Source organism: Emydura macquarii, unplaced genomic scaffold (assembly GCF_026122565.2).
Source record: "Emydura macquarii macquarii isolate MOO-44397 ecotype Brisbane River unplaced genomic scaffold, CSIRO-AGI_Emac_v2 contig_2768, whole genome shotgun sequence".
Taxonomy (NCBI): Eukaryota; Metazoa; Chordata; order Testudines; family Chelidae; genus Emydura; species Emydura macquarii.
In genome coordinates, this window is record NW_027132905.1 from 13,836,903 (window position 1) to 13,860,505 (window position 23,603).

The 23,603-nt window shown below is 38.0% G+C and overlaps 1 protein-coding gene across 3 annotated transcripts in view; it reads right to left on the reverse strand.

The window, feature by feature from the left end:
- Positions 1-5,468: 5,468 nt before the first annotated feature.
- PRELID2 (PRELI domain containing 2) overlaps positions 5,469-23,603 on the reverse strand; it is a 46,101-nt gene continuing 27,966 nt past the window's right edge. The window contains exons 5-7 of one of the 3 annotated variants that reach the window (XM_067567087.1): positions 19,506-19,611; positions 12,327-12,392; positions 5,469-5,603 (exon numbers count right to left, since the gene is read on the reverse strand). In XM_067567087.1, the coding sequence (XP_067423188.1) occupies positions 12,336-12,392; positions 19,506-19,611 (163 nt within the window). In that variant the 3' untranslated portion in view covers positions 5,469-5,603; positions 12,327-12,335. Of the gene's footprint in view, positions 5,604-7,817; positions 11,508-12,326; positions 12,393-14,579; positions 14,670-19,505; positions 19,612-23,603 lie in introns of those variants that run through there. The other 2 variants (XM_067567086.1, XM_067567088.1) reach the window with 2 other exon arrangements.

The following is a 23,603-nucleotide window of genomic DNA, read 5'->3' on the forward strand; positions in this document are numbered from 1 at the left end:
ACTTTAAATTAGATCTGTGCAGCTCTCAGAGGGACGGATCATTGGCTGATGTAAATGGTCATAGCTCTATTGACTGCAGAATTGGAATATTTTTTAAACTGAAAATTTCTGGAGGCAGCAACCATTTCCTGTCCAGCTTTAGTGCAGAACACTTCAGCCATTCCCCCTCTCCTACATCCCACTCCTGAACACAGGAAAATTTCCTGTGGGTGGGTTAAGGTCTATTTACATTTCCAGTGCCACAGAAAGAGGCCTGAAACAAGGCATAGGATCTGCCCCACTGAGTTTGTCTGTAACAAACCACTAAGCCATTCAGCACCTAGTGAATGTTTCTCAAATCAGATTTTTTTTTCCTTTTATTTTTTAAAAGTCAGACAGACTGTTTCGCTAAAAAGACTCCCCGTACAATATTCTTAGCTTATAGTTCACACTGGGGATTTGTTTTGATACACTATAGTGCAATCAGTCATATCTTTTTGTTTCAGAAAGTGAAACATCTTTTACAAAATGGCATTTTTAAGACACACAGAGAGATGTCACCTCCCACTGCTTTCATTCAGGCAGTATAGTCAAAAATATTCCATCACAAGTGGCTGACCATGCTTTTCAAAATGAGACAGGCCATTCACAAGGCTGACAAGTTTGCTTACCAGTCAATGCTTTTACACAGAGTTCCAGTGAAGATTTAGTTCAATCTTGATGACTGCTTTGTAGGAGAGCAAATTCCTCTGGGTAACTAGTGTCCTAACATTGTTAAAGAAGATTTATTTAAGCTAGCATCTGGAATGCACAAATTGTTTATCATTTTTAAAACCACACCAAGGCAACCAATGAAATGTACATGCTGGTTGTGTTGCAATTAAAAATCTATAGCAGCAACCTGTTCCTTGTGAAATTTATTTTAATCAAATTCAACTGTTCAATTTCCTCATACCATAAAATGTATATAATCTTTCTGAATAGGCTGGGCAGTGCATATATCACAGCAAGAAAGGGAACAAAAACTCACAAGCATTTTACAGCATTCATGCTGGTTCTTCCAAGTTTCAGCCAGAAATCAGTGGGTGATGTAAGTCACCTGTGCAGGTTTACAAGTAAATAGGCTAGACTCTAAGAGTCATTTGCCCTAGTGGACAAAGGAAGGGGACAACTGACAAATCTAACAAGCAAACAAAAGGCAACTGAAAACATGGAAAAATAACTGTAAATCCCCCCCCACCCTTTTTTTTTTTTACCCCTTAGGCTCCTGACCAGTTTGAGAAGCAAATACCAGATTCAGAACTTGATTCTCCCACACCCCCCGTGATGCTTTGATGCTATGTTGATGGCAATTTTTTTCACAAACATTTACATTCCTGGCACCTTGCAGCTAAGTAAATGGCAGGCTCCCCATTTAATCATGGATAGCTTACACCATGCTGAACAAGGCTTGCCCTTACCTTCACTGAGCACAGTCAGCATCATGACAACTATTGTTAAAATTAGGTTCCAATTCATACACAAGAATGATTGCTTATGTAGACAAGGGTTAACATTTTTCAGTAGCATTGAAGTAACTAAAGAGACTAAGTCCCGTTTTTAGAATTGACCTCATCATTTAGGAACCTATATCTCATTTGAAAATTTTACTCCAAGCCAAAATTAAACTAAACCCAGCAGAGAGAGAACAATACTCAAAGATCATGAGATGTGCTTCGTGTTATACACATTCGGTTAGTTCAGTTAGGCATTTTTTTAAAAATAAATATAAAATAAATATATTGAGGTTCATGCACAGTATCAGGAATGAAGGTCAGCAAAGATGTTAAAACTAACCCCAAAGTAAACAGGCTGGGGATTATTTTTAGAAACACTTTATGTAAACAATAAAAATGCATTCTCTCTGACAGCGGGTATACAATATTCATCTATCAGAGATAAAAGTGTCAGATCCCAGACAAAGAAAAGGATATTTTAATAGAAATGCTGATATCTAGAATAGAACAGCAATGCCAGTATAATTAAAAGAATGAAATATGAATTTTCTATTTTTTTACTTTTGTTATTTTTACCCTTTTGAGACCAAATATACATCAGTTCTTCTCACATATTTTAAGTCTACCCTGAATTAAACAGTTGGCTATTGAACTACTTAAGAAAGCACTGTGAATATAGATGATATTGCCTTTCTTTGCCTGCACTGATATTTAGAAAAATAGACTTTGGAATCCCAGGCCTAATTTCCTGTCTCTCATCAACGAAACATTTATAGCACAAGCTTAACTTTAAAAACAAATGTATCTGCCACGTTTAAACACGCCTAAGTGACTCAGAAATCTCATTTTCAAAAATGACTTAGGCATGAAGGAGGCTAGGTCCCATTGATTAAGTGCCCAAGTAACTTCTGAAAATGAGACTTAGGCACTTTTGAAAATCTTACTCATCTTTGAGACTCGTTGACTTCAGTGGGACTGAGACATATGCTTAAAAGTGCTTTTCTGAACTGGTGCCTTATTGAGCAATATTCAATAAATGAGCGCCCTGTGAAGTACTTCCTTAAAATAAATAAATAGCATTTGGAGGCTCATTTAAGAAGAATGAACATATTCCAGTGTTACTGCTGTTTCCTCTGTAGTTTGATGGCCCAATAGTCATTTTGTCAGCTTAAGACAGACCTAGAGAAGAGCAAAAGGACAGTTTGGACATAATACTGATACATGTGTGACCCTCTATGAAAAGTTTGTCACAATTAATTGATAGACCAACTAACTCTATTGTGCCATAGTCTACGTTACATCTGTAGTTTCAACTGGATCAACTGTTCTTCATTCCACCGGCCAAGGACAGCTGTGCAGAGTTCCTGGGGCAGAGCAGCTGCTGTCGTGCAGTGATCTCATTCTAATTAGAAATGGTTGACTGAAAAGGTCATGAAAATGTCCAAACATTTTCCAAATTTTGTTTAAGACTGAAGTCTTGAAATTCAGAATAATGGTCTTACTACCTCTAGCTCTAACCACCTAACAAGCGTTTTGGATCCTTTGAGGTGGAAATGGCTTCCAAAGGTAAGTTATCATATCACAGACTCAGTGAAAACAAATACACGTAATATAAGCTAAATGTCAAGATGTGCTACAGTAGTGGTCCATTTCTCTCTTTCTACATCCTTGTCACCACCAACAACCACCCCACAGCTCATAAACCCCATTTCTGTGTATAAAACTTTCACAGTCTCTAAAAATATTCAAACTGGATAATGGACTGGACAGTATGTTGATAAAATTTGCAGGTGACACCAAGATGGGAGAGATTGCAAGCACTTCGAAGGAGAGGATTAGATTTTAAAACGACCCTGACAAATTAAAGAATTGATCTGAATTCAGCAAGATGAAATTCAATAAAGACAAGTGCGAAGTACTTAACTTAGGAAAGAAAAATTAAGTGCACAACTACAAAATGGGGAATAACTGGCTAGATTGTAGCACTGCTGAAAAGAATCCAAGGGTTATAGTGGCTCACAAATTTAATCTGAGTCAACAATGTGACAGACCTGCAAAAATGGCTAATATCATTCTGGGGTGTATTAATAGAGTAAGACATAGGAGATAATTGTCCCATTTTACTTGGCACTGGGTAGGCCTCAGCTGAAGTACTGTGTCCAGGTCTGGGCGCAACACTTTAAGAAAGATGTGGCAAATTGGGAAGGGTCCAGAGAAGAGCAGCAAAAAAATTATAGAGTTTAGTGAACCTAAATTATGAAGAAGGGTTAAAAAACTGGGCATGTCTTGAAAAATGAAGACTGAGGGGGTATGTGATAGTCTTGATATATGTTAAGGGCTTTTATAAAAAGGATGGGGATTGATTATTCTCCATACCCACTAAAGGTAGGACAAGAAGTAATGACCTTAAGCTGCAGCAAGAGAAAATAAATAAAGTTACCTATTAGGAAAAGTTTTCTAGATGGAAGGGTATTTAAGCTTTGGAATAGGTTTCCAAGGGAGACTGTGGAACCCCCATCACTGACAGGTTGGACAAACACCTGTTAGGGATGGTATAGGTTTACTTGGGCCTGACTCAGTGCAGGGGGATAGACTTGATCACTTCTTGAGGTCTGTAGGGGCTGGGAGGTGTGGCCTCACTCTGAGATTGACGGTGAGGGAGAGCCAAACCCCCTCTGGGGGATGGAAACTGGAAGTCCACCCCTACCTGACTGGAAGCAAAGAAGTGGGACAGGAAGGGGAAGTATAAAGGGCGGGCCTTCCAGCTTAGTTGGGTGAAGACAGCCAAGGGAGAAGAATGTCTCTCTCCTGGTGCTGGGCCTGACAACTTCCCTGAGGAGACGCTGCCAGGGCTACCAACTGGCTGGGGCCCTGAGTCCTGTGAGCCAGAGAAGACCCCCTGGGCCTTGTGATGTAGAGAAGCTGCTGGTCAGGAATGGTTTACTCGCCTGGTTGAAGGTGAGAGAGTGCTCCACTTTGCCTGCCTGCCTGCCCAAAATCACTGACCAAGATTTAGTAATGGTCAGTCACAGTGGTAATGTGATTGACTTATAGCCAAGATAATACAACAGTTTGTCCAAAAAAACACCAACAACAAAATGGCAGTTTTATTTAAACTGGAACAAGTGGAACTGGATTCCATTTACCTATAACAACACTAAGTAGATGAAGAATGTATATAATGAAAAAAGTATAATGTTTGAAAATGCACAAACACAAATAATTTACTATTGATTGTACTTAACTAAATATAACCCTCTAAATGAAGTCATATCTATCTCTGTGTAGTTTGGTTCATTTGTTGGTTTGTTCAAGGCTCCACTTTCCTCAGATCTCTCACGGGGTGCTGTTTAATGCCCAAGTCAGCCTATGTGCTTTAAGCACTTCAGCTCCAGGGGCACTTGTTTGCATTGGTGCACACTAGACGAGACCTACTGGATCCGAAGGACCTTTGGTTCTCCTGTTCCAGATCTCTTAAGACCACACAAATCAATGATAGGAAACGACCGGAACCAATGATCAGGAACGGATGCTCAGGAACACCCCATATGCTGTGCACACATGCACTGACTTGACCACCCAGCTTTAAACTGAATAGACCTTCTTCTCCACATCTGTCTGTCTTGTTCAACCTCAGTCTCTCCTCTTACTCTGTTTCTCTCTGTCCTGGTTTCTCTCCAGAGTCTGTCACTCTTAGGATCCCCACTGTCCACCTCTCTCCCGCAACATACCCCTCTCCTCCTCCAACTACTGTTCCCCTCCCTCTGAGAGGAGGGGCAACCTCCTCTCACTTTCTCAGATGGAGGGGTTACCTCCTGTTCATAGAATATTGACAGTGCATTTCCCCCTACCCCCAACACACTAAATCATATATCCCCATACAGGGTCAAGTCCCTTTACTATATTTACACCAGCTTTGTGTCTATAACAAGTTGCTCTTCAGTTGCTTGCACTTATTTTTATTATATATATAACAACAGATTTATTTAAGTCTCATGTAATACCCCTTAATGAAGGGAATATAGGCCCTGGATACTGCGCCTTTGTAAAAACATGAACAGTGTGCTTGCAGAACCACTGAGGAATACAGGGTGGAAACACTTCTTCCTAGATGAAGAGGGACTGATTCTGTGGAAAAAACATGCTGCAAGTTAAATCTTTGTTTGAATATTCCATTTAATTCATTTTTTTAAAGGATCTATCCTCCCCCCCTTTCTCAATCTGTTCTAGTTACAATATTCTCTAACCAGAAGACTAAAAGTGTACTCTTCATGTTAGCAATCATTATAATGAGACAAGCAGATTTACTGAGCAGTTAAAAGGAGAGAACAGATATTTACACATTCACTTCCCTCTATTTATCTGAAAATGTTTGTCTTTGTCTTGGACTGGTAATATAAGTCAGTCAACGCATATAAATGAATTTACAGCAGAGAGAACAATTTCACCACAGAATCTCTCCGCTGTGGCCACCAAACATTTTATAATGATATTCTTTGCTCCCACTTTAATAAAACCCAGGACTTGCCACCCCTGCACCTTAAACTATTACCTGTGAAAATATGGAAAGATGGACATTTTATACCATTCTCCCCAAAATACATTGTACTAAATGTGACCTCTTATATCCACCCCACTCCCATCTCTATTGTAAGTAGCTTCCCTGAGGAACTCATTTGTCAATCCTCTTTTCTGTTGAACTCGCTTTGTGGAGTCCTAAAGGGACTTCTTCAGACTTGTTGACAAGAGCTTCTTTGATTTCCATGTGACTAATGATTTTGCTCATCAGAGAAAAGGCAAAGGGTATAGTTAAAGCAGCAAAATGTTTCAACCTGTGCACCAAGAAACACAGCATTTATGAAGTTCATCACTGCAGAAACTGTAGCATAGACTGATTTATACCTTTTATTGATGCTTGGCTGTAAAAATTCTGAACTCTATCTTACCCATTGTTTTCATGGATAAGAATTTAAACAGGAAAACATACAAACTGGATTAGGCTTCATTCATTATATGCACGGCAAGTGGCTTAGATATGCTAGTGATGTGTACTTTAAAAATGCTTCTGGATAGGTTAGTTAGATCAATGTTTCCCAGCCTTTTCAGGCAGGCGACCCCACATTCAAACTCAGAATTTGTCACAACCCCTTTACGTTACTATAAAACTGTAAAAAGTGTATCAGTGGTAAGCCTGTATATATTATTGGTGTGGGTGTTTCAAGAGGTTGACCTGAAAGAGTGTGTGGGGATAGGGAAGCAAGATTTTATTTGCTTTTGATCATAACAATTTTCAATGGCTCACAACCCCCCAAACCAATTGCCTTTTTGAGGATTGCGAAATACTGGTTTAGATTTTCTGTCTGTTGCACCATAAATGTCTAATTCTATCACTTGATACTCAGTTAAATAATGTCCCTATCATCAACATTTTGGGATTTGTCTTTGCAACTAACTCAAAATTACAATACTCAACCTTTTGGAGGGTACAAAATGTAACTTACTTTATATTTTATTTTCTTGACATGCACTGTAAGATTTTTAAACCATTTACCCCAACAACAAAATGTTTCAATGCACTTATGCAGACAGTGTAACAAATGAAAATTTGGGGATTCGATCATGGCATCAGTTTTTAGTCTGAGCTCCCCCTAATTAGTTTTTTTTTAAAGTCCATTAAAATTATATGGCTATTGATTGAGAATCAAATGTTAGTCACAAATTTCCAAGCAATGAGGAATTTTAAGTTATGAGAAATAATTTTATCATTTCCTTCTAAGCAACACAGAGCACTAACCTGCAAGAAAATACCTATAAATATATTAGAAAACTGCATTTTTTGTTGGTTATTACGTGCTTCTAATATTTCACAAACACTGACTATTCAGTGTTCAAAGACCAAAATTATAAAAGTTCAATTAACTAGCAAAGTGAGAAACAGAAGTAGAGGCATTTCAGTCCATTGTGCCAATATCCATGGATTAGTTAGAGTTCTTTCGCCACAAGACATATTGGGGCCAAATTTTCAGCTGATGTAAAGAGACGTAGGTCCATTGACTTAAAATGGAACAATGCAGATTGAAACCAGATCTAGAACATGGCTCAACCCTGTAAAAATTCATACCCATAACTTTGCTCACATGGGTAGTCCCATTTGACCTCAGGTTGAGTTAGATGCAGGTAAATGTAGTTGCAGGATCAAATCTACAGTATCCAGACTGGAAAAAAGGGAAAAAACCATTCATGCATGTGGATGGAAGAACTGAAAAAGAGTTCTACTTCCACTGTATATGGGAGCAAGCCCACTGGTCTGAACCTCCAAAGATAACAGAGCATAGTCTGGAAACAGGAGTTCTAATAATTTTATTTTATAACAATTGCAATGTTATGAGGTGCACTATTTCAAGGTTGTACTGAGAGGTAATGTCATTTGCTGTTGTAGTTAGCTCTGACATTTTACATTTTATTTTGCATTTAAGTCACCTTTGTGTAATCACACAGCATATGTATAATTGCTTCATAATAAATTAAATCTTCACAGTATAGTCGTTTGCATATAAAAGAACATCCAACATTTAATATCCATTTATACACACAATATATAAAAAATTACAGCACCTTTCCTCACTGTATGGCAAAACTGATAATAGATCACCTGGCTGAAATAAAGTCCCTTAATCATTGTTCCACATTCATGATTTTATTTCATATGCTATAGCAGCAGTTGATTTGGCTAAAAAAATATATAAAATTGATTGCTAATGCTGTCAAACAATTAGCTATCAGAAATGTACTAATGAGTGCCTTAGCTAAAAAGACTGCTACTGCTATATTGGGATTAACAAATTTTCATCCTATCATGACAAAGCTCATAAACACAATATAGTTAAGATAAATGATCTACTTCATTCTGAAATAGTTTGCCCTGCCTCACCTGCACAGGTTCATATTACTGAGAGCTTAGAATCAACATTTTACTTAGGGTTGCTCTTATTATTCAGAGTTTTGTTTTGTTCCTTAACAAAATTTGTTTTTACTGTATATGAAACTCTTCCCTCTAGAGCATTAGAGCAATCTACAAAAGAACAAAAAATTTAAGATTTTAAAACAACCAGCAATAAAAACTGCAATAAGGAACACTTACAGAGAATTTCTAAATTGCCTGGAAGCACAGACTTAATCTAGAATGACAGAAAGTTTCAGAGAAAAAGTATAGAGTAAGCAAATAGCTTTTCCCCAGGTGTATTGGTCATGAGTAAGGAACAAATATTTAACTTTTAAAAGGTTTCACTGGATGTCAAATGCAGCACCATCCAGGAGAGGGAAGTTTGCATATATGAGGGAACATGACTTTAAGGGTTCATATGGCCAAGATTATCAAAACTGTGGGTCTGCGCCAAAGCCCACTGAAACAAATACATTTCTTTCCACTGACTAAAATTGGCCTTCAGACCCTGGGGGGAAGAGGGGGGAGTGAAGCCAGTTATTTAGGGACCTACTAAGGATATAGCAGGACTTTCATAATCTTGGCCTATACATTTACAAAAGAATCTATGTATTCATTTTCCACTCATTTCCAGAGTATATCTGAGCAAACAGTCTCAATCATTAATCAATCTCTGAACACATGTAGAAAATCTTTCATATCAGGACATTAGACTAAATTTACTTATTATTTGGATATTTTTCCACAGTCAAGCCTTTGGATAAGAAGGATTTTCTACCAGATCCTATATACTTTTCCTGTTTGAACCTCCAGAGAACATTTAATGCTTCACTTCTAAAAGAAGTGGTTAGTTCATTCAACGAACTGATGTTATCTACAGGATTATGATCTCAGAGGATAAACAGTGCCAGAAAGGGGGAGGGGAGGAGCAGAGCTTTCATCCCCACAGATATGTTCAATGACAGCGAAGGGTCTGATGAGATAATAGGACACACAAATGTTTTTTTACTGCATGGTCTCTTTCTCCATACATCATACAATGCAAGTCATCCTCTAAGATTTTTTTTGCCTATTGTATCTAAATTATTCATTCACAAACTTGTCTACTGCAAAATTACATAGGGACAAAGCCAAAATATGCCCTACTTAAAATCAACTGACTCACTGAAAAATATAAACAAGGTAAAAAATCTAAAACACATCATTTCAAAAATAAAAATCAAACAGAACAATTAAAGTTTACAGAGGTGTACATACTACAGAAGCCATGACTGTTATATTCCAATTCACCAACCCATTTTCTCATTTACAAATGCTTGTCCTTTTATGGCCACCCTTTCTGAAGCATGCTCCACGTCATGCCTTTAGTGTAATGAACAATCAGATGTCCGTCATGCCAAAATATTGAATATATGAATTAGAAGTTATAGCGCAGCTTTTCAGAAGTGTGCTTTAGATTTTAATTTTGAAGGGTTTATTTAAAAAGAAAAAAAGTTGTGCAGAACGTATTTGTTCATTTCTGTTTCTGTCTTCATTTCATAAAAGGCTAAGATCCAGGAAAGCATTTAATCATGTCCGTAATTCTAGACCCATGAATAGTCCCATTGGAGTCACAGGGATTACTCTCCACTACTCATGTTCGTGAGTACTTTGCTGGATTGGGGCTTGGTATTACCTATATTATGATGCGATGTGTCATCAGGAATCGTTCATAACTTTTAAATACAAGAGCAACCCCTTGATAGAAAATTCCTCTTAGGCTCACTAGAAAAATTGGTTAACCTCTGGAAGAAGTGAGTTAAACATGCCTTGATATACTGGCTGTAGATCATAAGTGTGATTTTACTTCATGCTGCTTTAATCATTTTGATCATAAAACTATATCTGAGAGGATTGGAAAGGACTTAATTACCTACTCCAATTTTCTCAAACTGAACAAGATTTTCCTCCACACTATTGCTACAAGAATATTATTTAACTTACTGTTAAAAATCACTAATGATAATGGCTCAGTATCTCCCTAATCAAACGATTCTATTGCTAATTGATCTTACCATTAAAAATGTGTACTATTTCTACCTTTTTTTTCCCCAAGCTATTCCAATAAGGTCTTAAAAGCAGAGGCTCAGCCTGTTCTGCATGGATATTAAAGGTCCTCTGGCACGGTATATAGAAGTGTGGATTTGCCAAAATTTATCCTCTCCAGGGCCTCAGTAGTAAAACAATTACACTCATGTTCAGCTGTAAGCACTTAGTATCACCTTACATCCATTGACTGCAGTGGGACTATTTACTTGTTTTTTTAATAAGTTTTAAATAGAATTGCTCTTTCAAAAAGAATCCCTCATCCAGGCAACCTCTTTTTCCCTTTACTTTACTCAGAGACCTTTTAATCCCCTAAACATCTCTGTTGGCTCCTATCAGGACAATCAACTATTTTCTCTTTAAAACTTGTAAATTTATAGCTGTGGGACATCCTTTCAAAAGAATCCAACCACACTGGCCTAGGCATATTAGCTGGATATTTCTACTAAATGATAAGCAGGGAAATAAGTAGCAATGTTGATACAAATTGTCGTCATTGGATTTCTCCTCAGTGGAGTGATGATTCCAAATGGGTGTAGTCACATCTCCCAGAAATACTGTTTCCATGTTTCTACAGGCTCAGCAGGGGAGCTTTGCACTGGTCCACATTCAGAAGGAAATGTTCGCAACTCAAAGGGCTACTAGACAAAGTTTTTTTCAAAGGAAGCTTCTATTCTTTTGTTGGTTTTCAGGTTTTGCAGATACATTGGAAATACCAAATACTTAAAGAGAGATGCTACGTCCACACTATTGCATGGAATTTTGATGGCACACATTTCTACCAACACTTCTGACCAGATTACTCAATCTGTGAATAGAATCAATGTCCCTCGCTCTTAAGCTTCAAAATAAACAAACTACTAAAATGAATAGGGGACATTCATACCTCTCTTGGTAACACTTAAGAGAACTGTGCATTGGTTGACACAATAGAAGATCTCTTCATAGCAAGGAGGGCTATTCATATTTTTTGCTGATGTTGGTTCTCTCCAATTTCTTAGTGTCTGGAAATTACAGCAGAAATCCACATGAACACATTATTTTCACATTTACATCTGTTTCTCCAGGATCACTCAGGATCAGAGTCCCTTTAAACAGCAAATCTTTCCTTAATCTTGTCTGAAAGACTGAGGACTATGGCCCTCTTTTCTCTAAGACAAGCATATTGCATGCTCTGTTTCCTCAATAAAATGGTACCAATAAAATTTGGATAACTTCACTCGAAACTGTGATAGCAATAAAGATTATTGCTCTGGTGACACTTTTCTTCCTTTAAAAGCATAGAAAACAGCTTTTAGAAGAACATTTATTAGGAGCTAATCAATAGCCATTTGCTCTCATTCTGAAGCTACTTTTAGAGTCGGCCAAATCTTGCCTCTCTGTTCAATCTTTGAAGAAATTACTTTTCTGCAAGCAATAATGATCTTCAGACAAAGTTAACATCTTGTTTTATTAAGTCTGACTATCACTCTCATGGTCTAGTGATAGATAAATTAGGGAGAGAAAAAGACAGCACACAAAAGAGGTCTTAATCAACATGATATTAAGCAACCTTGTTGTATTATCAAGTCTCAGCAAGCAGCACTTCATTATTTTTCCTGAAATCAGTATAAGTAAGTGTTGGATACTATTCAAAATGGACCAGAAATTATATATGAATTATAAATTATATATAAAGTCAGTATGTAGAATGTCAGTTAAGCATATTAGTTAAGAAATGTATATATTTTTATAACAACTAAAAATCTATGTTTAATGCATTTTGTGTGTGTAAATTTATATATATATTGCATTATGTATCTTTAAATTGATGACACACTTACAGTTCCTTATCAGGAAAATGGGCACCCACACTGTTCCTGCAGAAGTGTCTCCATTATTTTAATACCCTGAAAAGAACACAGACAAATCACAACCTACATATCACATGTATTTAAACAGACACTACAACATGCAAGCAGATGACTTGTTCAGATCATCCAGCCAACCAGATGACGGTCAAATATAGAAAAAACAATTTACTGCTTTATTATAAAAAAGCAATAACTCCATTGTAGTTTTGTCTGCAGCAGTACTGGAGCGGGAGTGCTATTATATAGTTTGGTGTGTGCATATGGGGCGGCGAGGAGATGAAGTAGGGGAGTGTATACATTATATTGTGCCAACAGCATTTTATTCTAATTAGAAACACCATGGCCTATTGGCTGGAGCACTGTATTGGGACTCAGCAGATCAGAGTTCTATTCCCAGCTCTGCCATTGAATAGCTGGGTGAACTTTGACAAGGCATTTCATTTCCCCCTGTCTCAATTTGTAAAATGGGGATAACACTACTTAGCTCCTTTGTAAAGTGCTTTGAGCTCTATGGATGAAACATGCTGCATAAGACCTGGGAATTATTTTTATAAAGGAGCAAAAGGATCATCAGATAAATATTGCATGAAACTGGGGTAAGCGCCTCTAGTACAAATGAGGCTTGCCTTGTCTCCACTAAAGGACTGCACCAGAGCACGACACACCAGTTACTTCTCATTGACTGCTGAAATGGGGGATAATCCTCAAGATAAGCAATGTCTTAGGCAACATGTGTTAGCCTGTTCTATTTACTGATTTATTCAAACTTTTACCAAACTATAATAATCCAATGCTCTGGGAGCCCCTGAATCTTTTAGAAATATGCTAAATACACACAGAAAACCAGCTCAAGTCAAACAATAAATTAACCTCCCCATACAATCCTTATGTCACAACTAACCAGCTCTACCCACCACCCATGTCCTCCCAGGCAAAGGATGGAAAGCAGCGACCTGTATGCTAACCAGCTCAGGCTGTTACAGTGCTGAGGAGGAAGACAGCACCGAAAACACGGGGCCCTAACAGAGTACGCCCCGCCAGACCATATATCTAAGGGTATGAATGTCTACACCACAAACGCTAGAGCGGCACAGCTGCAGTTACACCGCTGCAGTGTAGACACTTACTACAGCAATGGAAGGGGTTTTTCCATTGCCGTTATAAATGGACCCTCTCGAGAGGTGGTAGCTAGGTTGACAAACTAATTCTTCTGTTGACTTACTGGTGTTTACACCAGAGCTTAAATTGGCTTCGCTATGTCTGAACAACATGGCTAGGTCAACTCTTAAGTTTTAGGTGTAGACCAGGCCTTAAGCACTTAATTGGCCCCTGTTGCCATACTATAAGAGTGTCTCAAATCTATTGTGTTTATCCTCACTGTAAGGTGAAGCAGTGTTATTATCCCCATTTTACACATGGGAGAACTGAGGCAGAGAGACACTAGCTATGTCTTCATTAGGAATAAGGTGTGTTCTTAGCTAACTCAAGTTAAAATCCTAGTGAAGACAAGACAGTATCACACAAGTTGGCAGGCTGAGTTAAAGAATAGACTTCTGCAGGCTTTAACTTGACTTGCTAACTTGCATGAAAACTCTGAACTGCCTGGTCTTCACTAGAATTTTAGCTTGACTTTGCTAACCAGAGCTAAGAACACACCTGTTTTCCTATTGAAGAAAAGGCCTAAAAGATCTGCCCCAAGACTACGTAAGGAAGTCTGTGGAGGAGCAAGCACTCTCCTTCTCTCCTAGCTTCATTAAGTGGTATAAACTCTGAATTATGCCATTAATCTTTGCTACTACATGTTCAAATCCTGTGGGTGAAATCCTGGCCCCACTGAAGTTAATGAGAGTTTTGCCAACATCTTCAGTGGGGCCAGGATTCCACCCTGTGTATTCTTTAGTTCAACAAGCTGACAAAATACTTGCTCAGTTTGAGTATAAGAGTATATGAGAAAATAAAAAGTAATACTGGTTTTAATAAAACATTTAAGAGCAGTTCATTACACAGCCCTACATTTTAAGAAAAGGCAGGTGAAATTTTACAGGTGTATATAATAGCTTGCCTTCCATGACTACTCTTTCCATAGGAAGCGAGAACTGGCTAGCTTAGCCCATCAGTCTAAATTAAGCATGCCACCATTTACAGAATAGAGCGCTAATTGACATAAGTGAAGACTTAGAGGTTCGCCTTGGGAATTTCAAAATGTTATTTACTGAATCAATTATGTTCACAGTGTGACAGCTGCTTTTTCTGTTCTCCTCCTCATAGCACTGCCGTCTTTTAAGCAGAATTGTTGGGGGGTGGGCAGAGAATCTATAAAATGAATAAAAAATACTAAAGGGCAGGTACAAGTCATTACTGAGTAACTTTTCAGTGGAGAATGACTAAATCAAAGACTAATCAATATATTCCTTTCAACTAAAGTTCAAACACTTAAATCTCAGCCACAGGAGATCAAGCTTAAAGGGGCTAAATTTACACTACTTACAGTGCAATGATGCACTTGAAATGCAGAACAAACATTGCTTACCCATTAAGCTGTCCACCTTTATAGATACAGCTTAAAAGCTTTTCTGATTGACAAGCCATAGAATAGTTTTATTTTTTCCAAGATAAAGATTTTTCCCCCTAATGTAAGAATCTCTCTTTTTGCAAATATCTAGATATTACTGTACTAGTTTGCTTAAGAGACGAGAGCTTATGGAGTTGTATGGAGTCCAAGATGCAGAAGTGTAACTTTTGGGTGACATGTTCTCTTTTGAGTGTGAATTTATTATTGCAGAAATCTCACACTGGACATCAGATATCAAAGAATGTACAAAAACGAACTAAGAGGGTGGTTGACAAAATAAATAAGGGAAGTCTGATGAATGGCAATCTATGCGACCCACCAACACCATAGAAACACCCATCTCGAGGAACTTTAGTTTTCACCTAGACTGTAAACTACCAGCTAATATGGACTCCAAGCTACTTGGGACAGAATTCTGTTTGTAATGTACCATGTACAACTACTGAATGGTATAAATATTAAATAAAATATGAGATTAAGTGCTGAGTAGGAGGATTTTACCCTAAATAGAAACCATAAATTTGATTCTGATGGAAAAAAAAATCTACGTTTGAATGTAAAATTCATCTCCACTTCCAGTACAAAGATCTGTAACCTAGATGTTTTTGATTAACTAGGCACTTCTTACAATAGTCTCCTTTGAATTATGCTAAGCCTACAAAAACAGCATTCTAATAGCTGGCATGCTTTTTGCAACCATGACAAAAAAAATTGTGAGATTAAACAAATATTTTACATGTTAAATAATTCCATCATCTGAGATTAATTATATCATGAAATGATAACATCTTTATATTTCCATTCCATCATGCATTATATTTGTTCTTGGCATCAAAAATTAATCTAAGAAAAAATATTCCAAGAATGGGCAATAATATGAACACTTCAGGTCTTAAGAGACATGGTTAAGACTTGAATCAACACACACTGCTACGCATGGTCATTTTATAAAATGGCCTTAAAACAGTTTCACTTAATAAATAGCACAAAAGGCAGATTACCTCTGCAGATGATCAGCAACCATATACAATGAACCTACAAATCAATTAGATCACTTTTTTTTTTTTTTAAAGTAGGTTAAAATTAAACTGACTTGGTCACCAATTCGCTTCAAGCTAGTAAGCATCTTCCAACTGCTATGTCTACACAATAATTAATAAACTGGAGAAGAGAGATCCAATGTCAGTCACAAGGCCTCTTCAACAGATGCCAGAATATGTTATTTTGATAGCTGGGATTCCCTGAGCATATCTGTTCAGATTTTAGAGTTATTCCTATGGATCATCTTATCAGCTACTAAGCGGATGCACACTATCCGCAGATTTTTTTTTCTGCAGAGGAATCTTCAGGGGAAAAAAATTACATTCTTTCCTTTTTACACTGACTTTAACATAGCATCTCCTCAAGCAGACACATCACCATTCACTAGATTATAAAGAGAGATTTCGGCCCAACATCCATTGCCCCACTCCTGCGCTGGGTGTTTTAAGCAACCTTTTCACTTCTCAAGTCTCAACACTGCTGTTAAGTGTAACTTACACTCTCGTTGCCCATGGAAAACTGAGAATAGCAGGAGAATAACGCCAATTACTTGCCCTCTCCCTTTCCCAGAATGCACCCTATGCCATCTGGCCAGTTCTATGCTAGTACGGGAACCCCTTTATACATTTGCGCCTAGATTGGGGCCCTTTTACACTATCAGAGGATCATAAAGTAGCCTTAGAGCAACAACAACATCAAAAACAGGACCATTACCTTTCTGTACTTGAAGTTAACTAGCCTTAAACTGGAAAGCTTTCAAGCCCCAACTCAGAATTTCCACAAAACAAAAGAAATAATTCTGAAACTTCACATCTTATTTCCCATCACAGGGTACAATTTTTGGTCAGCATTTGAATTAAATCAAAGAAGATAATCTAGAATTAGGAGTCAAAGATTTCAGTCATTCCATTTTTTTTTAAACACAGCTTAACAGTTACTGAGATTCTCTCTCAGTAATGAAATATACCGGGGGGGGAAAAAAATCAAAATCACCTTCTCTAGTGCTCCGTGAATAGAAGTGCCTTCTGCTCTATTACTATAGAAATTTCAGAGATACTGAATAATGATTGTGTGGGAAAACAGATGCCTGATTATAGTCAATTCATAACTATAAATATTAAGGCAGCATTTTCTCCTGCTCAATCTGCAGCCTATGCCCTATCTCAATGCTTTCTCTTCCAGCCCCTCAATTCCACTTCCCACTAGCCCACCATAACCTCTAACTCATTTTAAACACTAAAATGTGGGATTTAAAAGTGGACTAGTGGAAGGGGATTGGGGCGGGGGGGAAGGGGGTATGGATGGGTAGGTTCTCTGTAAACGCTTCAAAATCCTGACATTATTATACTTCCATTTATTACCAGCACTAGAAATACCAGGAGTAATGAAAAAGTGTGGCTTTTTTTGGCTATATGAGACTAATTTAGTGCAGATACAAATCAACATCTCAAGAAGATTTATTAGATCTTAATGAATTATTTCATAATTTCTTCTCCAAGGCAGAAAAAGGCAATTCATTAAAAGAGTAAAATGACCTCCTTATTAATGGTCTCAAGATTCTGTCTTTAGGATTAATTGGATTACTACTGGCACAATTCTGAACAGTAGATATTTCTATATGAATTAATCTCCACTTAGCGCTGGCTTTGGGAATACAGAAACCCAAAGCTATGGGAACCTTTAGAACACAAGAGTGGTCATTTATTAAGTATATGTTGCTTTAACATTTTAAAAGATTATTTGTCTATCACTGAATGTAAGGATATTTTAGCCGAGTATAATTGGAACTGCCTCATTCCCAGCTCTCTGTAATAGAAACCCCCTATTCAAGGACTTAAAAGAAATCAAATGCCCAGATGAATCCCAGACAAATGTTATCTAGATGGACTGCTTTGTCAAGAAGAGCATAGAAGCAAAGGTACATAAACAAGTAGGTCACTTTTGTTTAATTTGGGCTTTTCTTATCCACAGATCTGCAGCTGTAGCCAAAATTCTCAAAGCGATTCCCATGCAGTATGATACAGTTATTGTGATCTGGATTCTATTTTGTGCACTAATACCAAGCTGTGATATATTAGTTAGGTGCTTAAAGATTAACCCATTACAAAATAAAGGTTTATTAAAGGTGCAAATAACTATGGTCTCTTTTTAAAAAAAGAAAAAGGTTCTTTAGAGTATGAAAAGTAGCCCAAGGAAAATAAAATGAAAACAACACAGTGTGAAATATTTCTCCAAGAGTAACACCTGGAGCCATATTTTCAAAATCAGCCTCTCAGTCTGTGGGCACAAGTGACGGAATGAGGGTATCTATGTAACTGCACCTACAAAAGAGAATACTCAGAGCTAGCCTAACTCTCCTCCTACCAAAGACAATGGGAAAACTCCTATGGTCCTATAGGTGCAGAATCAGGCCTACGCTGAGCACTTCTGGAAATCCTACACCCCAAAAATCTATCAGTTGTATCTGTTGCTAATTAGAAATCAACTCAATGCACCTTTGACAATGCTGGTCCTTCAAGTACATTTGAAGAGTCAAATTACTCCTAGTAGAGAAAAAAATGCTATAAATACCGTAAATTTAGGTCAGTTACATTTGTGTGTGTTATGTTAGATTTAAATCCAGATCTGAAAATGCAGCACCACTGGTCACCCACCCACACTTATTGTACATCATAAAAGCAAGATACTTGTCAAAACACTCAAAATGTGTATTTTTCAGTGAAAAGGCTTAATTAAGCATCCCTTTCCTTTCTGTCTGATGAAAACTGCATATGGAGCAAGTTAGACAGCAACATTTCTCCTCCTCACCCCGTCCTCCCCAAATGTAGGAATTCTACATCATTAAATTTCATGCTGAATAATTTGCATGAGATTTTGTTTGTAAATCCAGATTATTAATATGACAGGCCTTTCTCAAATGAATGATGTTCGAATATTAATTCCTTTGGGATACACTCCTGGATACCAGAGTGGCTTTTACTTCCTTTCATAGTTATTACCAAAAGACAGGGTTATTGATCCATATACAATGGTTACAAGAAGATTGACTGTTGCTATTGTAAATACATCAAGCTGCCTGAAGCCTCCAACATTGCTGGGAGAAAAAGTGCTGCCAGATATAAATGTATGTTTGTTAAGTATTGCAAGATAATTGGATGCAAAAGTGCTATTAAACTATAAACTATTATTATTACAATATATTAACTGGTACAATGAAATGTTAGCAGAACAATGTTCCAATGAGAAAATGAGAAATAATGAATTTAACAAAATTGATCTGGCAGTGTCCCAGAATGCTTTAAAAATACATTTGGAAAATTACTATTACATATTCAAACTGTATCCCAATTCTTGTTGTTTATTATTTACAATAAAAGGAAAAGGCCAAAGTTATTTTTTATATGATTGGGTGAAGAAGCCAAGTTTAAATTTCTTGTGATTTTAAAACCCAAAGTGGATTATATGGGATGGGCAAAATTTGGAACAGATTTAAAATGCGATTTTAGGAACAAATATAAATAATAAATTAAACCTACCTTCTTGACTCCTTGGTTTAGAAAGGTTTGAGCAAAAGTTTCCAATACACAGTTGAGGAGCCCTGCTCCTGTAACCGATACCTTGCCTTTCTGGATGAAGTCTGTCCTATAAAACAAGAATGTAACAATTGTATTCCTCTCTTTAAATGCATAGACAGTAATTCTATAATGAACTATACTTTAGAAACGGGCATAAAGCCTTAGTCCTGTATCAAAATTAATTAGTCAGATTCAGACAAGTGGATCAGAGAGGGCATGACTGTGGGCAGGGGAGAAAAGAACAGCGTTTTTGTCCAGCTCCACCAGGGGGAGGCATTCATATTGTTAGTCCTCAAAACGATTTTGTTATTGTTGTAAAATTAATGTTGGTGTAGTGCAGAGGTTTTAAAACAGGGGGCGGGCCTTCCTGAGGGGGCACAGAATGTACTCGGGAGGAAGGGGGGAGGCTTGTAAAGCTTTCTGGTGGGTGGTGCTGCCTTCACAGCTGGGTGCCTGGCCAGCAGCTGCTGCTCTCCGTCCACCCAGCTCTGAAAGCAGCGCCACCGCCAGCAGCAGCACAGAAGGAAAGGGTGGCATTGTATGGTATTGCCTATATACTTCAATGACTCTGTTTGAATCAATCCCTTGCTCTTTTTAATATTTAATACGTTGCATTTTGATTATTTTTTAAATCATTAAATGTAATTGGGGGAAGGGGCGTAACCTACTCCAGACACAAAGAAGGGGGATGCGATCAAATAAGCTTGAGAACCACTGAGGTAGTGGGATGAAAGACCTGCCCCTTCCCCCCTTTTAAGGTGAGGTGGGGCCACACTGAAAAGCCTTGAACAATAAAGGCCCTTTGCATCCACGGATCAGCAGCAGCAAAGCAAGCTTCACTCTCACTCTGGCAAGCCAGCAAACCTCCACCCTAAGCTGGAAATTTCTCTTTTAAATGTGTGAGTAGTTCAGTCTCTATGAACTTGCCAACCAGATAGCCAGTTGCAGTGAAGTGACCTTGGGCAAATCACTTCGTTTCTCTGGGTCTCAGTTGCTCATCTGTAAACAGAGCTGAACAAAGCTCATTTGTTTTTGTCTTTCACATCGGTGCAATTTAATATAACAATATAATGGAGACAAGAAGAGAATCTTGAGTGTGTAGGAAAATTGTTCTCAGAAACAGGCATGTGGCGCACAGAGATAATAAAGCCACCATGAAAACCCAACTACATCCAGTCGGGATTTATTTATTTATATTCATATTTCACAGCTCCAGGAGACAACAAAAAAAAAAAGCCCATGTAAAATATTGATCACTGATTGATTCTCGTAGCACACAGCTGGCAATGCCGCATCATTACAACAACACAGTCACAGGGAGTAGTCTATTAATGGGATCCAGCTACTAAATTATTGACAAGTTAAGTATGGCAAATTTGGCCTAATTGTTTTCGTGATGGGAGTTTAATTAAAGTGTCTTTAGTACAAAAAGCCTAGCAATACTCTTATTCAGACAGTGTCAAGGAATGCTCCTATAGCTTTCTTGGACTTTCAAAGATGAAATTAAAAAGTTATATCAAGTGTGAGGTCATCCTCCAAAGAAGCTTTTGTTATGTGAGAATTTATTCAATGTCCATATCACTAGTTTAAAGACGTTCCTGACCACTGGCTCCTGCCAGGTATGTTTTCTCTCCCCATTCCTTGTTTCAAGGAGACATTTTCTGCTTCTGTGCCCACAACAAAAGGAATTTCTTCAAATCAGTCAGAAACGCTGAGAGTTTTTTCATGAAACAGATGAAGGATAGAAGCAAACCTGGGTATAACCACGGGATACAGGAAAGCTATGGCACAGACAGACTTATGCTACTTGAGGCATCAGGAAAGGACAGTACCTCTGAGATTTACCCAAGATTTCTAGGCTAAATTCTCTACTGGTGTAATTCTGCTGAGGTCAATTAAGTAATGCCAGGAAAAAATCTGGCTCATTGACTCTTAAAGTTTACAAGTGTTGCCAAAGTGTATCATGCCAGTCAAGAGTCCCTGAATATTCTGGACTACTTAATAATTTTTAAAAAATTACTGGACAGCAAAAATTGCTTAGACTTGTACCTTATTATGGCCCAAATCCTGTCCCTTCCACAGCAGCTGTTACCATTTGCCATTTCTGTCCTTTCCACAATGCCAAGGTGGGGCAGTATTTGGTGAGCCTGTGCAGGGAGTTTGTACACCACCAGGAAGCAGAGTCAGACAGCAGGATGAGGCTGGTGGATTTGCTTCTATCCAGATCTACTGTCCCAATCAATAAGGAAATGGTAATAGAGACTATTGTGTTGTCACGGCTGAAGTGCAGGGCCCCCAAAAGTAGAGGGGGAAAGGGTACACTTTAGCAGGACCCAGAAGCCCTGGGACACCCGGCCCAGGCTGCAACCCCCATTACCATGAGGAAAAACATTTTCATGGCTCATGAGATTATATGTATGGGCTGAGGGACTGTGGTACGTGTGTGGGGGGGGGGTCCGTGTTACAAGTTTGTACTGGGTCCAAAAAAATTATGCTTGGGCCCTGCTGTAGTGGCAACTACAGAGCACTTGGGGTGGGGGGTGATTCCTTCCATCACAGTCACCATGAATCGCCCTAGCAATTCAGGTATGGCGTGGGAAGTAGGGTTTTACCCAAAATGATTTAATATGATCGGTCTAGAGGAACTTTACACAAAGTCTGTTTGAATATCACTGTTCATTTGTGCAAGTATGTGCACTGGTAGCTACTGGAAAATGAAAGTGTGAGCATTCCCCATGCAAAGGATGGCTTAGGTTTATTGGACTCTGGTTTGATAGATTTGAACTGCAAATCTAAATCCCAAGAGTTCATTCAGCCCATCATCCTTGTAAGGCTGTTAAACTGAATTCCTTGCAGTTTAATGTAGTATTTTCTAGACGAGCCCTTAATAAAACAAAGTCCTGCACAGACATTAAAGAGCACAAGGAATCCTTTCTTAAGAACATATATAGATATATTAAAACATATTAAGAGATATAAAGTATGCTAAGCAAAACTACCCTTCCCTCTGGTGCTGTTCTGCACAGGCCGGTTACTATCTTCTAGCAAGAGCTGTGATGTTGCATGTAAGTTTTATAAAGCATTTTGAGACGAAAGGCTAAAGTGTAATATTAAATTTGGTGCCTTAGAGAGTTTATTTATTTATTTAAGGTGGAAAATAATCAAATGTGATGATTGCAGCCTCATTTTACACATCAAATCAGAGCCATTAAAGTGTAGGGATACAAACTGCATAATAATTATCATAAGCATCTTGCTGTTGTATAAACTCGGATCACCAAGACAATGTCGAAGGACCATACAGAGCAATGAGTTCACTTGAAATGTGTTGCAAGTATACACAGCTTAATGGAACAAGTGTGGTTCTCCAATCCTTTCTGGGTCAAATAATCCCAATAAGACTCAGCTGAGAATCAAATAGCAAATAAAGGTCGTGTGGGGTACTGTCCCCATCTCCTCTCTCAAAAATCCTTCCACATTCTGGAAGCTGGCAAAGCTCTTAAAAGCAGATATGGCACAAAACACTTTGACCTTCTGTCTTGAATTTCCAGTGTTTATGGACCTCGATAAATTCCTTCCAAGGAATGCAGACGAGGGGGATGGCTCAGTAAGACCGAGCAGTTCAGTGCAGCACCTTTGCAAGCTGTAATTTCAAAACACAAGCAGCCTCCTTTCTTTAAAAACAAGGACATTTCTCCACTGGTCTGTCAAAAACTGATGTAAAGTACTTTAAAATTCAGGCTGGGCGGGAGCTGAGAGGTGGAAATGAAATGAAAGTTGTGAAGTCTGAACCTTGCAAAATTTACCAGACAAGGGGTGTCCTTGATTGAAATGTTTTGTATTCTATCTAATCAAAGACTTACAATACTTTGTTTTAGGAACATATGAACAATCCAACTGTAACAAACCAGTAGACCATTCCATATCCTCTCTCTGACAGTAGCATATACTAGATGTTTCCAAGTATTTGGAGGGGAGGAGGGGTTTGCCAATTGTGTAATACTGTAACACTAGGGAATTTCTTCCTGAGTCCAGCTGCTTATCAACTTGTCACCTGAA